At 29.4% G+C, this 21,706-nt stretch overlaps 1 protein-coding gene across 1 annotated transcript; it reads left to right on the plus strand.

Annotated features, from left to right (window-relative positions):
* LOC131638455 (uncharacterized) lies at window positions 1-4,310 on the plus strand. The gene is made up of 7 exons (XM_058909016.1): window positions 1-222; window positions 1,929-2,035; window positions 2,176-2,217; window positions 2,383-2,470; window positions 3,058-3,145; window positions 3,595-3,695; window positions 3,912-4,310. Exons 1-7 carry the CDS (start codon window positions 92-94, stop codon window positions 4,033-4,035), a joined length of 681 nt encoding a protein of 226 aa, XP_058764999.1. The 5' UTR covers window positions 1-91; the 3' UTR covers window positions 4,036-4,310.
* The last annotated feature ends 17,396 nt before the right edge of the window (window positions 4,311-21,706 follow it).

Here is a 21,706-nt window from a genome sequence, read left to right on the forward strand (position 1 = left end):
TATATCATTTTCTCTTTCTTCCCGAAACCCTTGTTCCCAAACTCGATCTCTTTCTTCCTTTCCGTCAAACCTTCGTTCTCACCTCGATCCAATGACCACCGCGGCCAGACCAACTTGGGCTCCTGCCAAAGGTGGAAATGAACAAGGCGGTACGAGAATTTTCGGTCCTTCCCAGAAGTACTCCTCAAGAGACATAGCCTCTCACACCACTCTCAAACCCAGGTAGGGTTTTTTTCCCCAATTTTTTTTTTGATATTTGATTTTCATGATATTAATTAGTTTCGGTTGATTAGGTTAAGTTAATTGCATCGTTAGACCTAATTACTGTCTGTAATTTCTGCGGCTCACCAATTTGTTGTTGGATTTATCGTTCGTTGACATAATCCATAGTTTTTTTTTTTATGGAAATCTCTTGATGTTGTTCTACTCGTTTAGTTATTTTAGGAATCGATAATTTTGATAGGTATTGCAGTTTTGCATAGAATATCCCATTCAACTGATTCATGAAGTTGTTGTAATTATACTTTTGATGGAAATCTGCAACTTTGGGGAATTTGAATTCGATTTTAGTATTTCGCTTTTATTTGAAAACCCGTACTCTTGAGTGCTTGATTGCTCTTTGCGGGACATCTGCAACTGTACTCCATGAATTACATCTACATGCATCCCGTCTCAATTTGTGTTTGAAGTAGTTTCTTTTCTCTTCATGGAAAAGTTTAATTACAGTTTTGGTCTCTTAATTTAATTAATTCAGGAAATTAGTCTCCTTATTTCAAATTTAAAAAGTTCTGGTCTCCTCTTACACTAGGTTGTCGATCAACAGTGCTATAATGGCCCAGTGTAGCGGAACAGACCTGATTTGGGCTACTAAGTGCTATCCGCGATAGCGGGAATAGCAGACACCATTTTGCAAATTCAGATTTAAAGGCCGAATTGGTATTTTGATCCTTTTATTTGATCTAACATAACATCACAAGTGTTTGCTTTAGGTCGCATTAGGTCATTTCACGTGTTTTTTTTGTTTCCCTCTTCAATGTTTCCGCATGTTTGCTTTTCAGAAAGCCATCTTCTTTGCAAAACTTCCCAGCACAACTTTTTAGACATTCTTCTTCGCAAATCAGCAGGCCATCCACTGTTCTTCAGAAATCATCACTGTTCTTCATCTATTCATCTATTTCTTCACCTTTTCCATCCATTCACAGCTTATTTCTCCTCTGTTTTTCTCTGTGCCTTCTCCTTTGTTTTCCTCTGTTTCGCTGTTTCTCTTTTATTAGCAACCACGGCATCATCTTCTGCAAGTGTGACACAAACTTCCAACAACTAAGTTTTTTTTTAACATATTGGTGACAATATTGACATAGGTTGACATTTTGAGTACATTTATAATTTGATTTTGGAGTGCAATGGATATGCACTCACAATTTAAAATAGTTTTACACCGTCGTCCGATAAAAACATAACAAATTGCCAAATCACGTAATTTTAAAATTTAAGCATGATTTGGTTGAATACATGTCATTGATTGGTTGTTAGTGTATATCCTTTTTTCTCTTTGATTTTGATGGGAAGTTGGGAACTTATATTGATGGTACTGTTGGAATTTATGTATGTTGCTGCAACTTCTGTTTTTAAGGTATTATGTATGTTGTTGGAGCTTATGTATTCATGTTACATATTTACCTTGGTTTTTAAAGCTCACAATAGCGGTCATCCTTAACAATCCTGCATTCACATTTTTTTACTGAAAATTAATGATGTATCTATTTTTAATGACGACTCATTTGTGAAACATGACAACTTTACTCTTTTAAATGATTATAGTGCCGCACTGCTCTTTACATGCTGTCAATATTTCATCTCAGTGGGCAGTTTTGCTGATGCCACCCGTTTTGTTTTCCTCCCTAATAATTTGTGTTAAACCTTTCTAGGAAAGACGGCCAGGATACACAGGATGAATTAAAGAGAAGAAACCTACGTGATGAACTCGATGAACGTGAACGGAGGCACTTCTCATCAAAAAATAAATATTATAATGGTAAGAACTAAGAACTATGGATGTCTAATGTTTTGCAAGGTTCTGCTTGTAGCTTTTGAATTCCATCTTTTTGTGAGATGAGTTTTCATTTTTGTTGCCAATTGTAAATGTTTAACTGATTCTATTCTATGCTCTGACAGATGACAGGGATCATGGAAAGAGTAGTCATCTATTTCTGGAAGGTATTTTTTCTACTATTCTGAAGTATAGATTCACTTATTTCATTACTTTGCACATTGACATTGTCTCCCAATTACCATAAAAGAAAAAGAGGTTAAAAAGATAAAGAAAGAAGCCATAAAGTATTTATATTCGGTCTGTTAATTGACGTGTCTTTATCTTACCAGGAACAAAAAGAGATTTTGAAGACCACATTGTTCCCCGCAGTGTTGATGCAGATGATTCGGATGTTGAAGTCAACAGCGATGATGAAAGGTTTGATAATTTTGCATACTCTTCATGTAAACTAGATCAATTGTTTATATAATGTACCTTTGATGTGTATATGTGCAAGTACACTAGTATACCTACTGTATTATAGCAATGCAAAGACACGATAATATTACCATGTGTGTTCAAGCATGCATACTTGAGCATATGTCGATTAATATGCCTGCTATTTCTATCGGCATTTGGGCATAGTCAATCTTTTATTCATACTTATTAGGTAATGCAATGACATACTATCACATGGAGGGGTGTACGGTTTTGGTATTTGTTCCCCTTATAAAAGGCATGCTCAGCTTAATGTATTTTTTTAGCCAATACATTGTTTTCTGTGATGATTATTGTAAGCCAAGTTGCTCTTGATTCATTTAGGCTATGTTTGCAAGTTGCTCAGCTTAATGACATACTATCACCTAATTCTTTTCACCTAAATCAAACTCGCAGCCTTGCAAACATAGCCTAAGATAATAATCTTTTTGGTGTTTGATTTGAAGTCAAACATCTTATGTCAATGCTCAGAATGAGACAAGTTCCTTACATCTTATTATAACTAACATTGTGTTTCTATCTGTCAGCGATGATGACGATGAGGATGACACTGAAGCTTTGCTGGCCGAGCTTGAACAAATAAAGAAGGAAAGGGCAGAGGAAAAGCTGCGCAAGGTAACAAAATTTTTCTTTTTTATACCTAACTCTTTAGTGTCATGCCATTGAAGATGACACATTGAGCTTGTTGTATTACCCCTCTGAAAATAGAAGTGAGGAGAACTGTTAGAGAAACTAGGTAGAATCAGTTGAGGATAGTTAAGCACTTAGAAATTTAGAAGGGATATATCGTTTAGAAGGGACTATATGAGGAAGGGCGAAAGGGTTCATTTTGAAAATTAAAATATTTTTCTGAAAGGGGAAATCCTTCCATGGAGAGTTCTCTTGTTCCATGTTCAAATTTCACTCACCAATAAGAAATGCGGCCTTGTTTTACTGTATCAACCATTCAATTCTTACATTTGGGTTTGTAACACATCTATTTTAATAACTAATAACTAATACCTTTTGCTAATTGGTTCCAAAATATTTACAAAAGGAATATAATGTTGATTGTTTTTATGCAGGAACGGCAACAACAAGAGGAAGATCTAAAAGTAAAAGAAGCAGAGCTTATGCGTGGAAACCCATTGATAAATAATCCTACATCTTTCAATGTCAAAAGAAGGTTTGAATGTCTGCTTAACCAAAATGACTGTATTTACTTGCCTTAATCCTCTTTTGATTCCTTAAACAATACTATGAGGGCACTTGTTTGTACCTTTCTAATATATTTTGGAAGGAGTAACATGCAATTTTTAATGACACTTTTTTCAATTTTTAATATCTAAAGTCCATTCATATGCTATCATGATCTCATTTTTAAAAGTTTTGTTTGACTCAGGTGGGATGATGACGTGGTCTTCAAAAATCAAGCCCGTGGGGAAACCAAGCTGGCTAAGCGATTCATCAATGACACCATCAGGAATGATTTCCATAGGAAATTCCTGCATAAATACATGAAGTAAAATCCTTATGTTAAAGGACCTGGGTTGTTTGGAGCCTAAAGAAACTTATTTGCATTTTGTACCTACATGTATTATTAACTGTTGATGGATACATTGATGTTTTCTTACATGTACGTGAAACAAGATACTCAATGTTGTAGTAATTTGGTCCATTTATGGACTACCTGAATTTAAGTATCTGGTTTGGAATGAAACACAACCTGTGATCTAAAATAGAGGGAGTAAACAATTAAATTGTCATTTTATAATTATCATAGTATGCCATCTGGTGCAAATAGTTTTTAAAACGTAGGGACACTATTGATGTTTGTCATTGACAACAAATCTGAGATCTAGTGTCGATCTTACAATAAAATCACAACTTTTAGTTTCTACAAAATTAAATTAAATTTTTTTCTAACTGAACCTTGAAATTACAATGAAATCGTTTAGACGATATATACCTCATCTAAACTCCTGGTCACTTACTTTTTAAACAACATTGTTTTCCGTTGGAAAGATCCCCTTCTACATTAAAGATTCTATTGCTGAGAAGTGGTCTCATTATCTCATATAGCAGATTTGTCAATATCATCTCAATTTTTTTGCTTTATAATTAACTTTAAGTTTAAATGGACTTTTAGTCCCTTCTTTTAATTTTTTTTTTGTTTTAGCTTTTCGATTTCTCTATTTTATAACAGCTTTTTTTTTGTAAGGTTTGAATCTCTGATCTTTACCACTAACAACAAATTTCCTGCCAATTGCCCTTCAGTTTTTATTTGATATCAAAATAAGAAGATAAAAGTGTAAGACTATTAATATTGAATACAAAAGCAGAATAAAATGTGATTTTGCGTTTTGGCATGCAAAGAAAAATATCCAAATTAGTATTCAAACGATAATTGAAAAGTAATAGGGAGCTACACATTTCATGAACAAGTAAAATGAAATTGAAGTGAAATAAAATTGTTAACCCCTCATTTGAAGTTGGAATGGTTCCAAAATTGTACAAATATTTTACCTCATTTGGTTAATATAAAAATCTCACTATTTCTTAAACTTTTGATTCCATCGTTACTTACTTTTCTCTTAACCATGTAAAGTTATATAGATAAAGGATAAGTATTAATATGTTATGGTGCTAATTTTAATATTTCTGTTGCTTATGTAATAAGTTATCAGCTAATTACCTTTATTCTTGAGTGAATGGTAGAAAAAAAAAGTTTCAAAATTAGAAGATTAATTTGCCTTTCTATCCACACATGTATTTAAATAAATTTTATATTTTTATCAAATAAATTTATCAGTCCCGACGCACGACTTTTAAGCGCTTATATTTTTTCTTGAGTTTTTAATTGATTGCATGTTGAGTGTTCAATTTATTTTTTATTTGTATATCATTTATGATTGTCATCTAATTTTTTCTATGAATATTGATTAGGTGACCCAAATTGCAGCTAATTCGTTTTCGCTAGAATAATTTATTGTTTTTATAAATGGAAAAAGTTTATAGTTGATACAATATTTTTATAAATGGGAAAAAGTGCATTGTTTGTTACAAATATTTTTATGAGCAGAAATAAGTGTATTGTTTGTTACAAATATTTTTATAAACGGGAAAAAGATTATTATCAATACTAATATTTTTATAAACAGAAATAAGTGTATGATTGATACATATATTTTTATAAAGGGAAAAATGATAATTGTTGATACAAACATTTTTATAAACGGGAAAACTCTATTGTTGATACAAATATTTTTATAAACAGAAAAAAATGTACTGTTAATTTAAATATTTATATAAATGGGAATACATATATAATTGATACAAATATGTTTATAAACGGAAAAAAGTGTATTGTTGATATAAATATTTTTATAAACTAAAAATGTGTGTTGTTGATACAAATATTTTTATAAACAAAAAAAAGTCTATTATTGATATAAATATTTTTATAAATGAGAAAAAGTGTATTGTTGATTCAAATATTTATATAAATGGGAATACATCTATTATTGATAAAAATATGTTTATAAACGGGAAAAGGTGTAATTGATATAAATATTTTTATAAACGGGAAAATGTGTGTTGTTGATACAAATATTTTTATAAATCAGAAAAAGTGTATTTTGATGCAAATATTTATATAAACGGAAATACGTCTATCATTGATATATATATATATATATATATATATATATATATATATATATATATATATATATATATATATATATATATATATATATATATATATATAAATGAAAATAGTGTATTGTTTGTTACAAATATTTTTATAAACAAGAAAAAGACTATTGTTAATACAAATAATTTTGTAAACGGGAAAAGTCAATTATTGGTAGAATTATTTTTATAAACGGGAATAAGTGTATTGTTTGTTACAAATATTTTTATAAATGAGAAAAAGACTATTATTGATACAATTAATTTTATAAACGAAAAAGTTTACTATTGATACAATTATATTTATAAACAAGATTTTTTTTATAAAAAAATACTACTTAGATGAATGCATAATGTGGTTGGTGCATATTATTAGTTTATATTTGAATCCAGGCGGGATCCGTGTGATAACTCATATATTTTACTAGTGATAACGCACGTATTGGAATCTTGTTAAAAACTTACAGGGTTAAGAATATAGATTGTAGGTTGAAGATAACCATAATAGATGAGCTTATAGTACGATGGTAGAAGTATCTGGTGATGAGATAGGGTGATGTCTATAAAATTAGCATTCCAATATTTAAATTATTATTTGAGAGAGGTTGAATTATGTTGGTATGAATGAGATTAATTAGTTAGGTGTGAGTTTGAGTCATGCTTATATAGAATACACGGTTAAAACCGCCATCGGGTGATCCGACGTAGATAGCAAGAAGTTGTTAGATGCTCTGGGTAATGGAAATGGAAGCAATAACATGTTATAATACAATACTCTACGGTGGAGTGGAGGTACACATGTTTACCTTCTATTGAAATGCTTTATCTAAATTGGACCGAATAGTTAGACTCTTTATCAGTCCAAAATAAAGCTTAAACTAAGAACTAAACTTACAAGAAAGTTAGTAAACTTGGAAAACAATAAGAAATTTGATAGAATAATGTAAAATAATGCATTTTAGAATGAATGTTCAAAACCTTTATACAAATAGAGGAGCCATGACCGTCGATTCTTTTAAGGTAGCTACATAATCCAAGGCAATAATTAGATTTTTGACTTAATTGTAACTTTGGTCCCTCCATTATCTTTTTTTTTATTTCAATTCCAGTCCCCCATCTTAAAATTCGAGTTTTTAGTCCCTTTGTTTTGTTTTTCTTAAGATTTTAGTTTCCCTTCAATTCTTAGAGCATTTTTTTATGACAACTTATCTTTAATTTGTAACTTATCTTTGAACATCATGTCTAACTCAAATTCAATGTTTTCTTTAAAAGTTAAAAACCTCTCAATCTCATCTTCGACATCACTTTCCTATGGGGTGTGCAGCTCTTCTGAATCACAATTCTCGTTATAAAAAATAATATTATGTTTGGAATATTGTCCAATTTGCTCATTAGGAAGAACTATTGCTCAATCTACATTAGCATCAAGACCTAAATCACACTCATAATTATCAGCATCCCCATATTTATCATTTTTCTCATATTCAATATCACTTTCACTTTCATCATCCTCCACATTCACATCAACTTGAACATTCTTCACATTCACATCAACTTGATCATCATTCACATTCACACCAGCTTGATCGCGATCCACATTCACACCAACTTGATCATCTTCCACACCAACTTGATCATTCACATCATGGACAAACACATTAGCCTTTTCAACATTAACTTATTCAACCACATCATCGATAATTTAAAATATGTCAACATTGTGTTCAACATATACATCAATGATATTAAATCCTTTAACATATTCAATAAAGTTTAACACATCGTGGTCATTATTTAATGGTTTAAGTCCTTGAGCAAATAAAAACTTATGGTTCAAATACCATAAACACCATATATTACTAAAACCTTCATTTTTTTGCCATACTTTCAGTATACATGACATTAAGTCCACGTCCTAATCCCAGTCTATTTCAAACACTATTTCACCAACATACCACTCACATGATGATATACTAATTACTCCCTATGGTGTATTCTAAGTTTGACAGTTTCTTTTGTCTACATAAAACATGTACATCAAATAACCATTGCATACATTAGAGACCACAAATTTGTAATAAAATAACCACTACAAACATTATAGACCATGTGTTAATAATAAACTAACAACAACCATTTTAGACATTAAGGGTCACATGTCAATAATAAACTATCATCAACCAATTTAGATATTGGGGACCATAAAAAAACTAGGGTTAAACCACATTTTACCCCCTGCCATTTGGGGCGAATCCCAAAAACAACCTTGTAAAAAAACACAGATTCCATCCCTGCCATTTGTAGATTCCATCGTTTTACCCCCTAAGTAGATTTGGTCAACAAAATATGTGACGTGGCGCTACTGTGTTGGCATTTTTTATTTTTCAATTTATTTTATTATTATGTGGAAACACACGTGGACTTTTATATAGTTTTTTATTCTGACGTCAAAACACTATTTTTATTTTTTAATTATTAAATTATTGTAGGGATAAGAATTAACAAAATCAAACAAGATTTTACCTTTACCATGACTCGAACCCAGCAAATACAATATTTTTTAATTATTAAATTATTGTAGGGATAAGAATTAACAAAAACTCAATCATTATACTCAGCATGGCTGTCATGTGGGAGTAACATTATGGTCTGGTATCTTCCTGAGCGATGCATGCGACAATTTGGCAATGTGCAGACAATCCTTATACCTCCCTATCGGGCTGCTCCTGACACCATTGTCCGTCGGAATCTCGATGACATCTTTCAAGATTGGGAGCATCATATAGTGCTAGAGTAGTATCGGACGATGCCAGCATCAAGCAGTTGTCATTGTATGGAGGGATATGTGACATGGTTCTACACAGTATCACACTCTATCATGACAACGAATGCTCTTGGACGTCCACCTAAGTCAACTCATGAGGAGATCTTGGAGAATCAGCAGGCGTAGGATGACCATGCCACTAATGACCATGCCACTAATGTGTTTCCAATTTGTCAGCGTATACAGTTGATTGGGCAAGAAGTTTTGAAGTAATTGAGAGAGGCGGTCCTGAAGCGGTGGTCATTGTAACTCCCCAGACTGCTTTCGGAATGAACGAATGACCCCACAAACCAACACGAGTCTTTTCAACGTGTTTTGACCTCACTCGCACGCTTTCCGAGAAACTTCCCAGAAGGTCACCCATCCCAGAATTGATCCAAGTCAAGCACGCTTAACTATGGAGTTCTTATGGAACATGCTACCGAAAAGAAGATGCATCTTGTTGGTATAGGTAGTACCCATCAATCATTATACTCAGCATGGCTGGCATGTGGGAGTAACATTATGGCTTGGTATCTTCCTGAGCAATGCATGCGACAATTTGGCAATGTGCGGACAATCCTTATACCTCCCTATCAGGCTGCTCCTAACACCATTGTCCACCGGAATCTCGATGACATCTTTCAAGATTGGGAGCATCATATGGTGCTAGAGTAGTATCGGACGATGCCAACATCGAGCAGTTGTCATTGTAAGGACGGATACGTGACATGGTTCTACACAGTATCACACCCTATCATGACACCGAATGCTCTTGGACGTCCACCTAAGTCAACTCATGAGGAGATCTTGGAGAATCAACGGGCCTAGGATGACCATGTCACTAATGTGTTTCCAATTTGTAAGTTTTGGACTTAGAAGTAATTGAGAGAGGCGGTCCTGAAGCGGTGGTCATTGTAACGCCCCAGACTGCTTTCGGGATGAACGACTGACCCCACAAACCAACACGAGTCTTTTCAACGTGTTTTGACCTCACTCGCACGCTTTCTGAGAAACTTCCCAGAAGGTCACCCATCCTAGAATTGCTCCAAGTCAAGCACACTTAACTATGGAGTTCTTATGGAACAGGCTACCGAAAAGAAGATGCATCTTGTTGGTATATGTAGTACCCATCAATCCTTATAAGCTTGCCTTCAACCATGTAGTCTCATACCTGCGCGGCCTTAAGATCCCTCTCATTCCGATGTGGCGACCACTCCTTGCCATATTCGGCCATAAGTGTTACATGCGGTGTAAGCACCCTCGTCTTCTTCGACCTCAGATGTTATATGCCCACCAGCTTCCGCATGGTTCGTCCTCAAACCACATCGTACTGGAAGAGGTCTGGCTCTGATACCATTTGTAACGCCCCAGACTGCTTTCGGGATGAACGACTGACTCCACAAATCAACACGAGTCTTTTCAGCGTGTTTTGACCTCACTCGCACGCTTTAACTATGGAGTTCTTATGGAACAAGCAACTGAAAAGAAGATGCATCTTGTTGGTATAGGTAGTACCCATCAATTCTTATAAGCTTTCCTTCAACCATGCAGTGCCATACATGCACGGCCTTAAAATCCCTCTCATTTCAATGTGGCGACCACTCCTTGCCATATTCGGCCCTGAGTGTTACATGCGGTGTAACCACCCCCGTCTTCTTCGACCTCGGATGTTACAGTCACCGTGGAAATGATGGTTATGGAGGCATCGAGTGCTATGAAATACAGGAGGCAGAGGAGAGGTCAGGGGGTTAGAATTTGGCATACACAGTAGGATATGCCCTTCTTTTTTATCTGTCGATGTATTAATTTTACATTCTATACTTTTTGAACAACATTTGTATTATTTTTTGCTATATCAGAATAATATTACCCAGCTTCATCATGATTTTTTTATTGTTTTCTGTTTGTGTGTTTATTAACAGTTTAACCAAATTACGTATCAAACCGACATTGATTCTTTTCAAAAAAAGTCAAAAACAGTTATGTTTCTACCAATCTTTCTGTCCGGTCATGTTGTTGGATTTGCATATGTGAAACGTCTTTGGGTGTTTTCGAAGATGCATATTCAAATCATTTTTTTTAAAATTTATTATGGGCCGTTTGGAGATACATTTCTAAAGAGAAGTTAGAAATTTTTAAAGGTGTGATTCACTCCATAAGAGTATATTAAGAAATTTCCGCGATAATATGTATGAGTTTTATAAACTTTATCATAACTTATAAAAAGACAATATGAAGCTTAAACCAAGGACGAATCTACCTTATAAACAATGGAGGCAGTTGACCTCATATCATATATATACTTTTATATCTAATAATACACTATTTAATCTCATTGACCCAACAGTAAGTAAATAAAAGTCTCCACTTTTTACATATATTTTTTTTCTTATTAAGCTTTATACGATAAGAATAATTTATGTGAAATTTATGATCCTTAGTATCAGTTTGAAATTATATTATGAATGTTGGTAGAAAATAAAAAATACAGTGTATATCTAATGATCTAATAATTATTTTAAAGTGAACATTGATTTTAATCGTGGTAGCTGTATTGGTTGAAAGAAATTTCTCTACATAAAATTAGGGAAAATACAAATGTAAAGTTGCATTGATGATGGATTCTTGAATGGTTGTCTAGTTAAATGGTATATTTAATAGTGTGGGAAGTATATAGAAAAGTCTATCAGTACCATCAAAATATAAAATATGCTGATTAATGTGTTTTCTATTTTAAATATTTTTTTTATAAAAAAACTTTTTAATTTCTCGTTGAAAAACATAAATGTTTATTTTTTTTATTTTAAAATTATAATTTTAACAATTATATGAATAGTAAACATATAACTGAATTTTGAAAAAAATTCTTATCACAACTAATTTTTTTTAATATTTATTTTTTTAAATCCATATAAAAAGAAAAGAAAAAACATCTTATAAATATTCATAATAAAAATTTTGACCCCACTTATTGAATAATTTGTCCATTAGTGCTTTTGTTGCTAGTAGTGTTTATTTGTTTATCTATTTAAGTCCCACATTAATTTGTTTATGAGTTATGATAGAGTTTATAAAGCTGACACGTTATATTATGGTTAGTGTTTTAAGTGGATTGGGATGATATATGAACCTTAGGTCCAGAAATTTTGTTTTAAAGTTTCTCAGATATAATAATTTATTTTAAAAAAAAGTTTTAAAATATAATAATTTAATTCTAGTTTTTTAAATATAATCATTTATAATATCATTAAATAATATTATAAATATTATTTATCATCATAATGTCATTAATGTCACAAATTAAATGAAGACGTCATATATATATATACAAAAGTGGAGGAAGACTAAATTTTCTAACAAAAACAATATAGAGGATAAAAAACTGAATTTTGAAATAGGGGATAAAAATACATTTAAGATAGACAAAATTTTGTTTAACAATTTTTCTTTTAATTTTACAATTTATTTGAACTATTTAATTTATAACTATATTTTTAACTAAATAACTAATTTTGTGTCAATAAACGTGATTCTTTTTATATATTCTATAATTTTTTGGACAAATTATAAACTAAAATATTTGTCACTTGAAATTTATAAGAGATATAATGTGAATAAGAGGTATTCAGTGATCTTAGCCATACAAACAATTTGATTTCTTTTATGAATATTTAATTAGACAATAGTGTGTTGCGGGATAAACAAAAAACAAAAAAACTGAGCTTTCAAAAGTCAAATATATTTGAGTTCTTATCGTAGATAATATAATACATTTGATCTTTAATTATCATTTGTTAAATTTCATCTTATAAGGTATATATGAATGCAATCATTAAACTAATAATATAATATGATAAAGACAAAGTCGATTCAAATCAATTCTAATAGTTTTGTTCCAGTTACTAAAAGTTTAAGTTCATGTCAAATCGAACGAAACCAATGAAAATCGATATCTATTAAAAAAATTGCGCGTAAACAAGGAGGACAAAAACTCAACCAAAAAATCACCAATCAACCAATATTATTAGAGTCATTTAATGACACATTATACATAAAAGGAGGACATCTTTGAGACTTCCTCCCACCGAAAGTTTCAAACTATACTTTACTAAAATATTAACGGTTTTTTTACTTCTTTATGAATTTTCACAACTTTAACCTCCAAAAGAGATGTGATAGTAGTCTTGATTTTGCAAACTATGTTCATATCCTTTAAATTATTATTATTTTCTCGAATTACATTAGCCTCTTCTTGATTATCCCCACTTAGATTTCAATCCGATTATAACTTTGAAGACAGCTAGCCTTAAAATCTTAGTAAATTTATGTTTTCTTTAGCCTATGAGTTCTTTGTTTAAAAAACGAATTTTTGAATAAATTAATATGGGATATTAAACATTTAAAATATGTTTAATTATAAAAAAATTAAAATATTTGGATATTTATTCTTAAAATGTTATTTTAGATATTATATTATTTTATTGAAAATTCTTTTTGATATCAAAATTTCAAAAAATCACTTAATTTTGAAACTATTTTAAATAGATTTTCATTACAATTATTTTTAAAATATAATTTTTTTAAAAAATTGCGATTTTGACTATATTTTTAATCTTCAATAATGTATGTTTATGTTATAGGAAGTCAAAATTAGTGCTTCAATTTAAAAAAATTGTAATATTTTGAAAAACGGTTTTTTAAAATCTATTTATAAATTTCTAATAGCCTCTTCTTGATTATCCACTTAAATTTCAATGCGATTATAACTTTAGAGACAGCTAGCCTTAAAGCTTTAGTAAATTTATGTTTTCTTTAGCCTATTAGTTCTTTAGTTTAAATAATGAATTTCTAAATAAATTAATATGAAATATTAAACATTTAAAATATGTTTAATTATAAAAAAATATATTTAAAATATGATTTGGATAGTTATTCTTAAAATGTTATTTTAAATATTTCATTGTTTTATTGAAACTTTTTTCTGATATCAAAATTTTAAAAAAAATCACTTAATTTTGAAACTATTTCAAATAAATTTCTATAACTTTTTTTAAAATATAACCTTTTGAAAAAAATTGCGATTTTAAGTATATTTTGATCTTCAATAATGTATGTTTATGTTTTAGGAAGTCAAAATTAGTGTTTCGATTTAGCAAAAACAAATATAAAAAAACTTGTAATATTTTATTTCTAAAATCTAACTTTTTAAATATAAAAAAGAAATCCATTTTTTAAAACGAAAACAAAAGACCCTAAATAACCTATAACAAATAATATACTATTTTGATATTATATATTTTTAATAGATTATACTTATTTAAAAGAGTTTTTAAGATTGGTCAAAAAAAAAAAAGAATTTAGTAAGATCCAATTATCTATTTTTTCTCTTATCCAGGGGAGGGAGATAGTTTTCTCTCTTATCCAGGGGAGGGAGGATCTAGGTTGATGTCATTGCAAGCAGCTTTCTCTTCACTGTCTTATTTATTTTAGTTCCTACTTAAAATAAATTATTGCTCTTGCAATTTCTTTTAAATTTATTTTTGAAAAATACACAAAATGTTTTAAGATATAAATTATTAAATAATTCGTTGATCATATACATACATCAAAAATATATTTTATAGTGTTAAAAATAAAATATTCATATAACTTTTTCAAAATACAAAAATATGGGATAAAATGTAATTTATAAATATTTATATATCTTCAATTTTATTAGATACTTCCTCCGTTTTTTTATTATAAGTCGTTTTGGAAAAAAAATTGTATTTAAATATAAGTCGCTTTACAATTCCAATGAATAATTAATGCTACTTTTCCTATTATATCCTTAAATATTTATTATTCTCTCTCCTTTCAATTATATAAATTTATCTTTCCATATGTCATTAATGAAGGATAATTTTGTAAAAACCTTTATAATTTCTTATTTTCATACAACAACTAGACCTATGACCCATGCGTTGCACGAGAATAATTTGAATATTTACCTTAAATATTATTTCAAATAAATAATATATTTTAATAAATATAATTATGTATAAATTTATAATAAATATAAAAAATTGTTTAAAATATATGAATATTTATTAATTTATATTATAGTTTTATTTTTTTTTATTTTTGTTATGTTCTTTCCGTTTAAAAAATATGTCATATTTATATGAATAATACAACATTATAAATTTTATATTAAATCACTTGAATATAGTATTTTTCATTATTTTTTAAACTTATAATATAAGAGTATATTAATTTAATTCAATTTTTAATTAGTTTTTATTTACAAACCTAAGAAATGGCTGAAATTATAAATGTCAACTCCAAAAAAAAATATTTAAATAGTATATTTTCTATAAAAAAATGTAAATCATATAAACATGTTCATTTCCATATATATTTTATTATATTAATAAATAACATTATAAAAAATATCATTTTCTTATACCACTCACTCATATTTCACTTGTCAAACATGTAAATGTCTCACAATATCTATTTGGTTCATAATATTGAACAAAAGGTAAATAAATATTAATATAATTCTCTTTAATACAATCGACTTAAAAAATGAATTAAAACTTTTAAATTATTATAAGATAAACACTTTCAATACTATGAATTTATTATGATAATATAATTTTTATTCATTAAATTGATTTATACAATATCAACATTAATTGGATTTAAATTAACAGTATATTCAATTAAATGTTATTAACAAAATAATTAATATGATTTTATCATATATCCAATCTAAATTAACAACAACAACCACAAAAAATGACAATGGGAGAATGTGAAGTTCTATCCCACTAAATTAACGAATTAACAAATGAAAGAAAATAAATATAAATTATAAATTATAAATAAAATAAAAATCTAAATCAGGGAGGGAGTTTAAAATGGTTCTTGAGAAGTATTTCTAAATAAAATGTGGTAAAGTGTTCCACTAAGATTTTGTAGAATATGTCACTGATTTGTCAATTTTGATAGTGCAAATATTCCAGTTCCAGTATACATGTGAACAAACCCTATCATTGTTATTATTTATGCAGGCAATATATTATCATCTTCGATAAGCCTGCAAAAATATATAAGGTGGTTTTTACATGAAAATATAATAAATGAGTATATATGAAATTTAATAATAAGATAAACAAATATTTAAATAATTATTAAAAAAAATCTCTTATTGATTGAAGTTGTTGTCAATAGCACACATTGTGAAAAATCATGTAAAATAATGAATAGGTGAAATGGGCAGCAAAAACAAGTAGGATCAAGAATACTTATAAAGGTGAGTAAGAATACAAAAAGACATAATATTTTACAACTGTTTTCATATACCATTATTAAGATATATAATTTTTTAAAGTTTATTCCTATACCAATTAATAGAAAATAATAATCATTAAATATAAATAAATGATAAATTAAATAATAAAAATAAAAAACTGAAAAATTAAAAAGGTAGGGGGTTATGGATTAGAAAATAGATAGTTAAAGACTTATAATATAATATAAATGAGAATATTATTTAAATGAAAAAATGTAACTGATTCTTAAATTGCTATAAAAGAACGGGTTAATTGTTGTTAAACAATGATAAATAGATATTAAATTATAATAATTGAAACAATTGAGTAATTTAATTTAAACATTCTAAAATATATTATTCTTATACCACTCATCTTTATAAAAGAAATGAAATATAGTAATAATTGTTACTAATTTTATGTTTAGTAACTAAAATAAGAAAATAATTATAATAGTAATTGAAATATATAAATAATTAATTTTATTATTATTTTTTAAAGTTTATAAGTTTTGAATTTGCAAGTCTGTTTTTTACGGTAAAAAACAAATTGAATGCCTTAAGATTGCTAATTTAATGCTTTAATTTTATATCAAAAAAATTATTGTCAATTTAATGCGTTTGTTTTTAAATATCATTCTTAATTTAATGTGTTGATTTTAAAAACTATTTATATAAAAATAATTATCAATTTAATGCGTTTATTTTATACAAATAATTATGATTTATTAAAAGTAGTAATTTACCTTCTAAATTTTTATTTTGAAAATGTATTATTACTTTAAAAAATAAAAAAATAGTAAAAAATGTGAGTATTTCAAATAGTTATAACTTATTTTTATATTAAAACGTAACTTAAAAATTAGTGCTTTAATTTTATATTAAAAAAATTATTGTCAATTTAATGCGTTGGTTTTTAAATATCATTCTTAATTTAATGTGTTGATTTTATAAACAATTTATATAAAAATAATTATCAATTTAATGCGTTTATTTTATAGAAATGATTATAATTTATTAAAAGTAGTAATTTATCTTCTAAATTTTTATTTTGAAAATTTATTATTACTTTAAAAAATAATAAAAAATTAGTAAAAAATGTGAGTATTTCAAATAATTATAACTTATTTTTATATTAAAACATAACTTAAAAATTAGTTCAATATTTATTCCAATTATATATTTTTTAGATTGCTCCTACAAAAGTGACTCTTTAATTTATTACGAAAAAATAAATATATGCAATATGTTTATTGAATAATTATGAGAAATCAATTTATTTATCTCTAAATATTATCTATAAAAAAGAATTAATGTCAATATAGTAAATATTTTTTAATTGTCATGAAATCATAATAGGAAGTTTTTATAAATGACTATAATGACATTGATTGACAAAATTTGAAGATGTGTGACCACTCGACAAAAAATGTTATATTGATGTGACACAAAAGGATATAATGGATGAATAATAATGACATTGATGAATACAACATAACTGTCATTTAAATATTATTTCTAATAATTGTAATTATTTTTATTTTATCATTGGTAATAAATTGAAATAACTAAAACTTTATATGTGTATAATTGTAAATTGTAAATAAATTAAAATAAAGAAAATTTATGTTAATTTTTATTATTATTAATTAATAAAAAAGGGTTTTCTCTAGCCGCCCATGAGAGCTCCGTAGAAACCTTCTGCTTCAGCTTTCACGGCGTCACTGGGTCTCGATCTGATGGTATTCTTGGCGGCACCCACTGAGTGTTTGGCCAATCATAATAGGGGCTGAAGTTAGTTTTTCTTCAAGTACGATCTGGGAACAATTTTGACAGTATTACTCCGAAGGTGCTTTCAACCACGGGAGTTTCCCTTTTGTTTTCACAGGTTTGCTTTAATTTTTCAGAGTTGTTATTATTATGAATTTTTTGTTTATGGTTTAGCTTTCACGACGTCACTGGGTCTCTATCTGATGGTATTCTTGGCGGCACCCACTGAGTGTTTGGTCAATCATAATAGGGGCTGAAGTTAGTTCTTCTTCAAGTACGATCTGGGAACAATTTTGACAGTATTACTCTGAAGGTGCTTTCAACCACGGGAGTTTCCCTTTTGTTTTCACAGGTTTGCTTTAATTTTTCAGAGTTGTTATTATTCTGAATTTTATTTTTTTTATGGTTTAGTGTTTTTTTTAATATTTAATTTTATTGAAGTGTGACTGTTTTGAAATCAGGAGTGAAATCTATTTCCATTGATCCCAATCAAAGGAAGATAATAGTTGTCGGTACTGTGAATCCTATGAAATCTATTTAGAGAAGGAAGAAGTACCGGAAAAATCAGAAGCGTCAAAATGCTGTCTGTTATTAACCTTTCAACATCAGGAATTCCCGCAGAGATCCCATCACTAAAGTAATATAGATTGTCCTCAATTTTATCTACAGCAGCCGTAACGGTAGCCTTTTAGTCTGGGCCTGGATTTCTGTCTCAGCAACCATAATATTTTATTATTATTATTATTATTATTAGTAGTAGTAGTAGTAGTAGGTTTGTATAATTAAGGTTTTTTTCTCATAAATTATTATTATTATTAGGTTTATGACATGTAGGTTTTATTCTCATGAATTAGTATTATTATTAAGGTTTTATTCTCATGAATTATTATTATTATTATTATTATTATTATTATTATTATTTATTAGGTTTGTATAATTAAGGTTTTATTCTCATGATGATACGTGGTTTAGATTGTTGTAAGGATGACATGTGGCTAGGGTTGCCATCATGACATCTTTACATTTATATTAAGTAGATTATTATTTTTCTTAAACTGTGTGAAAAGTCTAAAACGACTTATAATAAAAAAACGGAGGTAGTATAAAGTAATATATTTATCTAAGCAATTTATTACTTAATAATAATAATAATAATAATAATAATAATAATAATAATAATAATAATAACAATAGTAATAATAACTATTATTATCATCATAATAGTACTCTTTTGATTTCAAAAATGTTTAGATCTCAGCCTCAAAAGTTAACTCAAATGGTGAGGTTATGCTCACATATTTATACACTTAACAATCCGAGAACCTAAAAAATGCGGGACTTCAAACAAATTACAACATCACAACTATCAACTTCAACAGTCACCCTCACGTTTAGCGTTGATCTGGATTAAATGTCCATTTTGCAGTTCTTAACCCAGTTCTTAGAACAGATACACCGGAGGTTAGGTAAGTTATGGGGTTTGGAATTAGTGGAAAAGATTTTAAGATTCAGATAATCAAGGAAGTTATGAGGAAAGTTACCTAGGTCCACCCAAGGCTCTGCAAGTAAACATAGATCAAGTTTTTGGGACAAAATTAAATTTTTGAGGGCCAATTTGGCAGGGGAATTGGACAAACCCCGTACGTTCCAATAAATTCACTTCACGAGAAATGTTTAGAGGTACCAGAATAAGATCTGGTGGTGTAACTGGATCTAGCCTTTGCTTTTTGCCTTAGTGTCTTTTTCTTGAATTTTGAGATGGCCAACTGGAATTTAAAAGTTTCAAGATCAAACTCATCATCATCATTGTCAAATTCATCATTTTCCAACCCTTCTGACATGTTGGCCCAAGAATTTTTTAGGAATTCATTATCTCTATGTCGGGGGTCATTAGTGTTTCTTTCAGGTTCATTGGTTTTCCTCGGTGTGTCATATACAAATTCAGATTCTAGAGCTAGTATCTTCTTTACTAGATAAATCCATATTCGGATTTGTTTATCCAATGATGCAAAGATCAAGGCAGGGGTTGGGTTCAATGATTGGATTTTGATGTATATATTCAATGTTAGTCTGACAATGATAAGGGTCAATGGTTTTTTGTGAGTTTTGCTAGTCTGGCCAATTTGATGCTGTTAAGTGCCAAAATGTAGTTATTTTGTGTTTGTAAATAGTGGCACTTATCGATACTTTTTGTTAATACCGTTGAATAATTCCCCGTTTTGTGCATAAATACGTATACTTTGTGAATAGATATATTTTCATACACTTTTATAATTTTTGATAGTTTTCTACTCTTTTTGTAGGTGTTATTGCGTATTTGGAGCATGAGCAATAACGTGTCGAAGACACGGCTTCAAACGCGCGATTTTGAGCGGCGGAATCAATTCATTCGGCGAATAAAGCTCAAAACCAAAGAATAATAAATCACCAATTTGGTTGATATGTTGTCATTGTTAGATGGGAAATTGAATAAGCTTTCCAACGCTTCAAACCGGGCATAAATCGGAGTTACGGTTCTCAAGTTACGCCATTTTTACTAAAAGCTATTTTTTTCAATTCAGCAGGTTGGGCGTGATGCGGGCTCCTGCGCGCGACGCGCGCTGTACCAGATCCAGAATTGTATAAATAGGCGGAAATTAGATATTTTAGGGCATGGTTGGATATTTTAGAGCTCCAATCCATTTTGTTGCTTGCTGCTTTACTGCTCCAACAAAATGGCGCCGTTGCCGGGGATTGGTGTTTTTATTGAATTTGCATTGCGATAGTTTCTTTGTTTTTGAGTTTTGTGAATATCGTATATTTGTGAATTTCCTTATACTTGTATACTTTTGTATAGTTGATTATATAGATACATCATACATGTTTTAATTTTGTTTGGTGGACTTATTAAACAAGTTGAACTCGGATAGTTCTTTAATTTCAAATCTTCACTTTTCAACTTGTTTAGTTAATTTCACCAAACTTTAGTAAAAATAGTGTTTTTTCTTATCGTTACGTGTTTGTTAATACATGTTGTTTACGTATTTTTGTATATTCTCTTGTTTCGTAATGTTTGTTCGTGTGTGGTTAGGATATTTTCTTTAGGTTGCGTTGAGGCGAAAGCATTGGCGTGTCGTGAAGGAAGTTACTACCGTGCACAATAAAGGCGTCGAGCTTACGACGTAAAACAAGCGCTTGTTGGGAGGCACCCCAACGGTTTTATTTTTCTGTTTTTCTGTAAATGAGTAGTGCAGGTGATAAGTGGAGGTTGCTCGTGGTTTGTGTTTTGTTGCACTGGTTTTTCTTTTTCTGGTGTAACGCGCGTCGCGGGCAAAGAAGGCGCATCGTGCGGCCTGGGAGCTGAAGAGCTTGGTTTGGCAGAACATAAGGCGCGTTGCACGGTCTTGAGGGCGCGTCGCACGTCTTGTAACTTTTGGCCAGTGAATTCTTTTTAATGGTTCACTTGCCTAACCTTTTTCTCACTTACACCAAGGCTTTATAGTATAGTATTTTATAGTTTTATTTTTAATTCTTTTGTTTGTGTTTAGATTCAATTTTTTTGCCCGATCGCTTGAAGTAGCATTTGGTAATTCTCCAATTTTGATTGATTCAACATGCCGGTTGTGCGGTA

Source organism: Vicia villosa, unplaced genomic scaffold (assembly GCF_029867415.1).
Source record: "Vicia villosa cultivar HV-30 ecotype Madison, WI unplaced genomic scaffold, Vvil1.0 ctg.002318F_1_1, whole genome shotgun sequence".
Taxonomy (NCBI): Eukaryota; Viridiplantae; Streptophyta; class Magnoliopsida; order Fabales; family Fabaceae; genus Vicia; species Vicia villosa.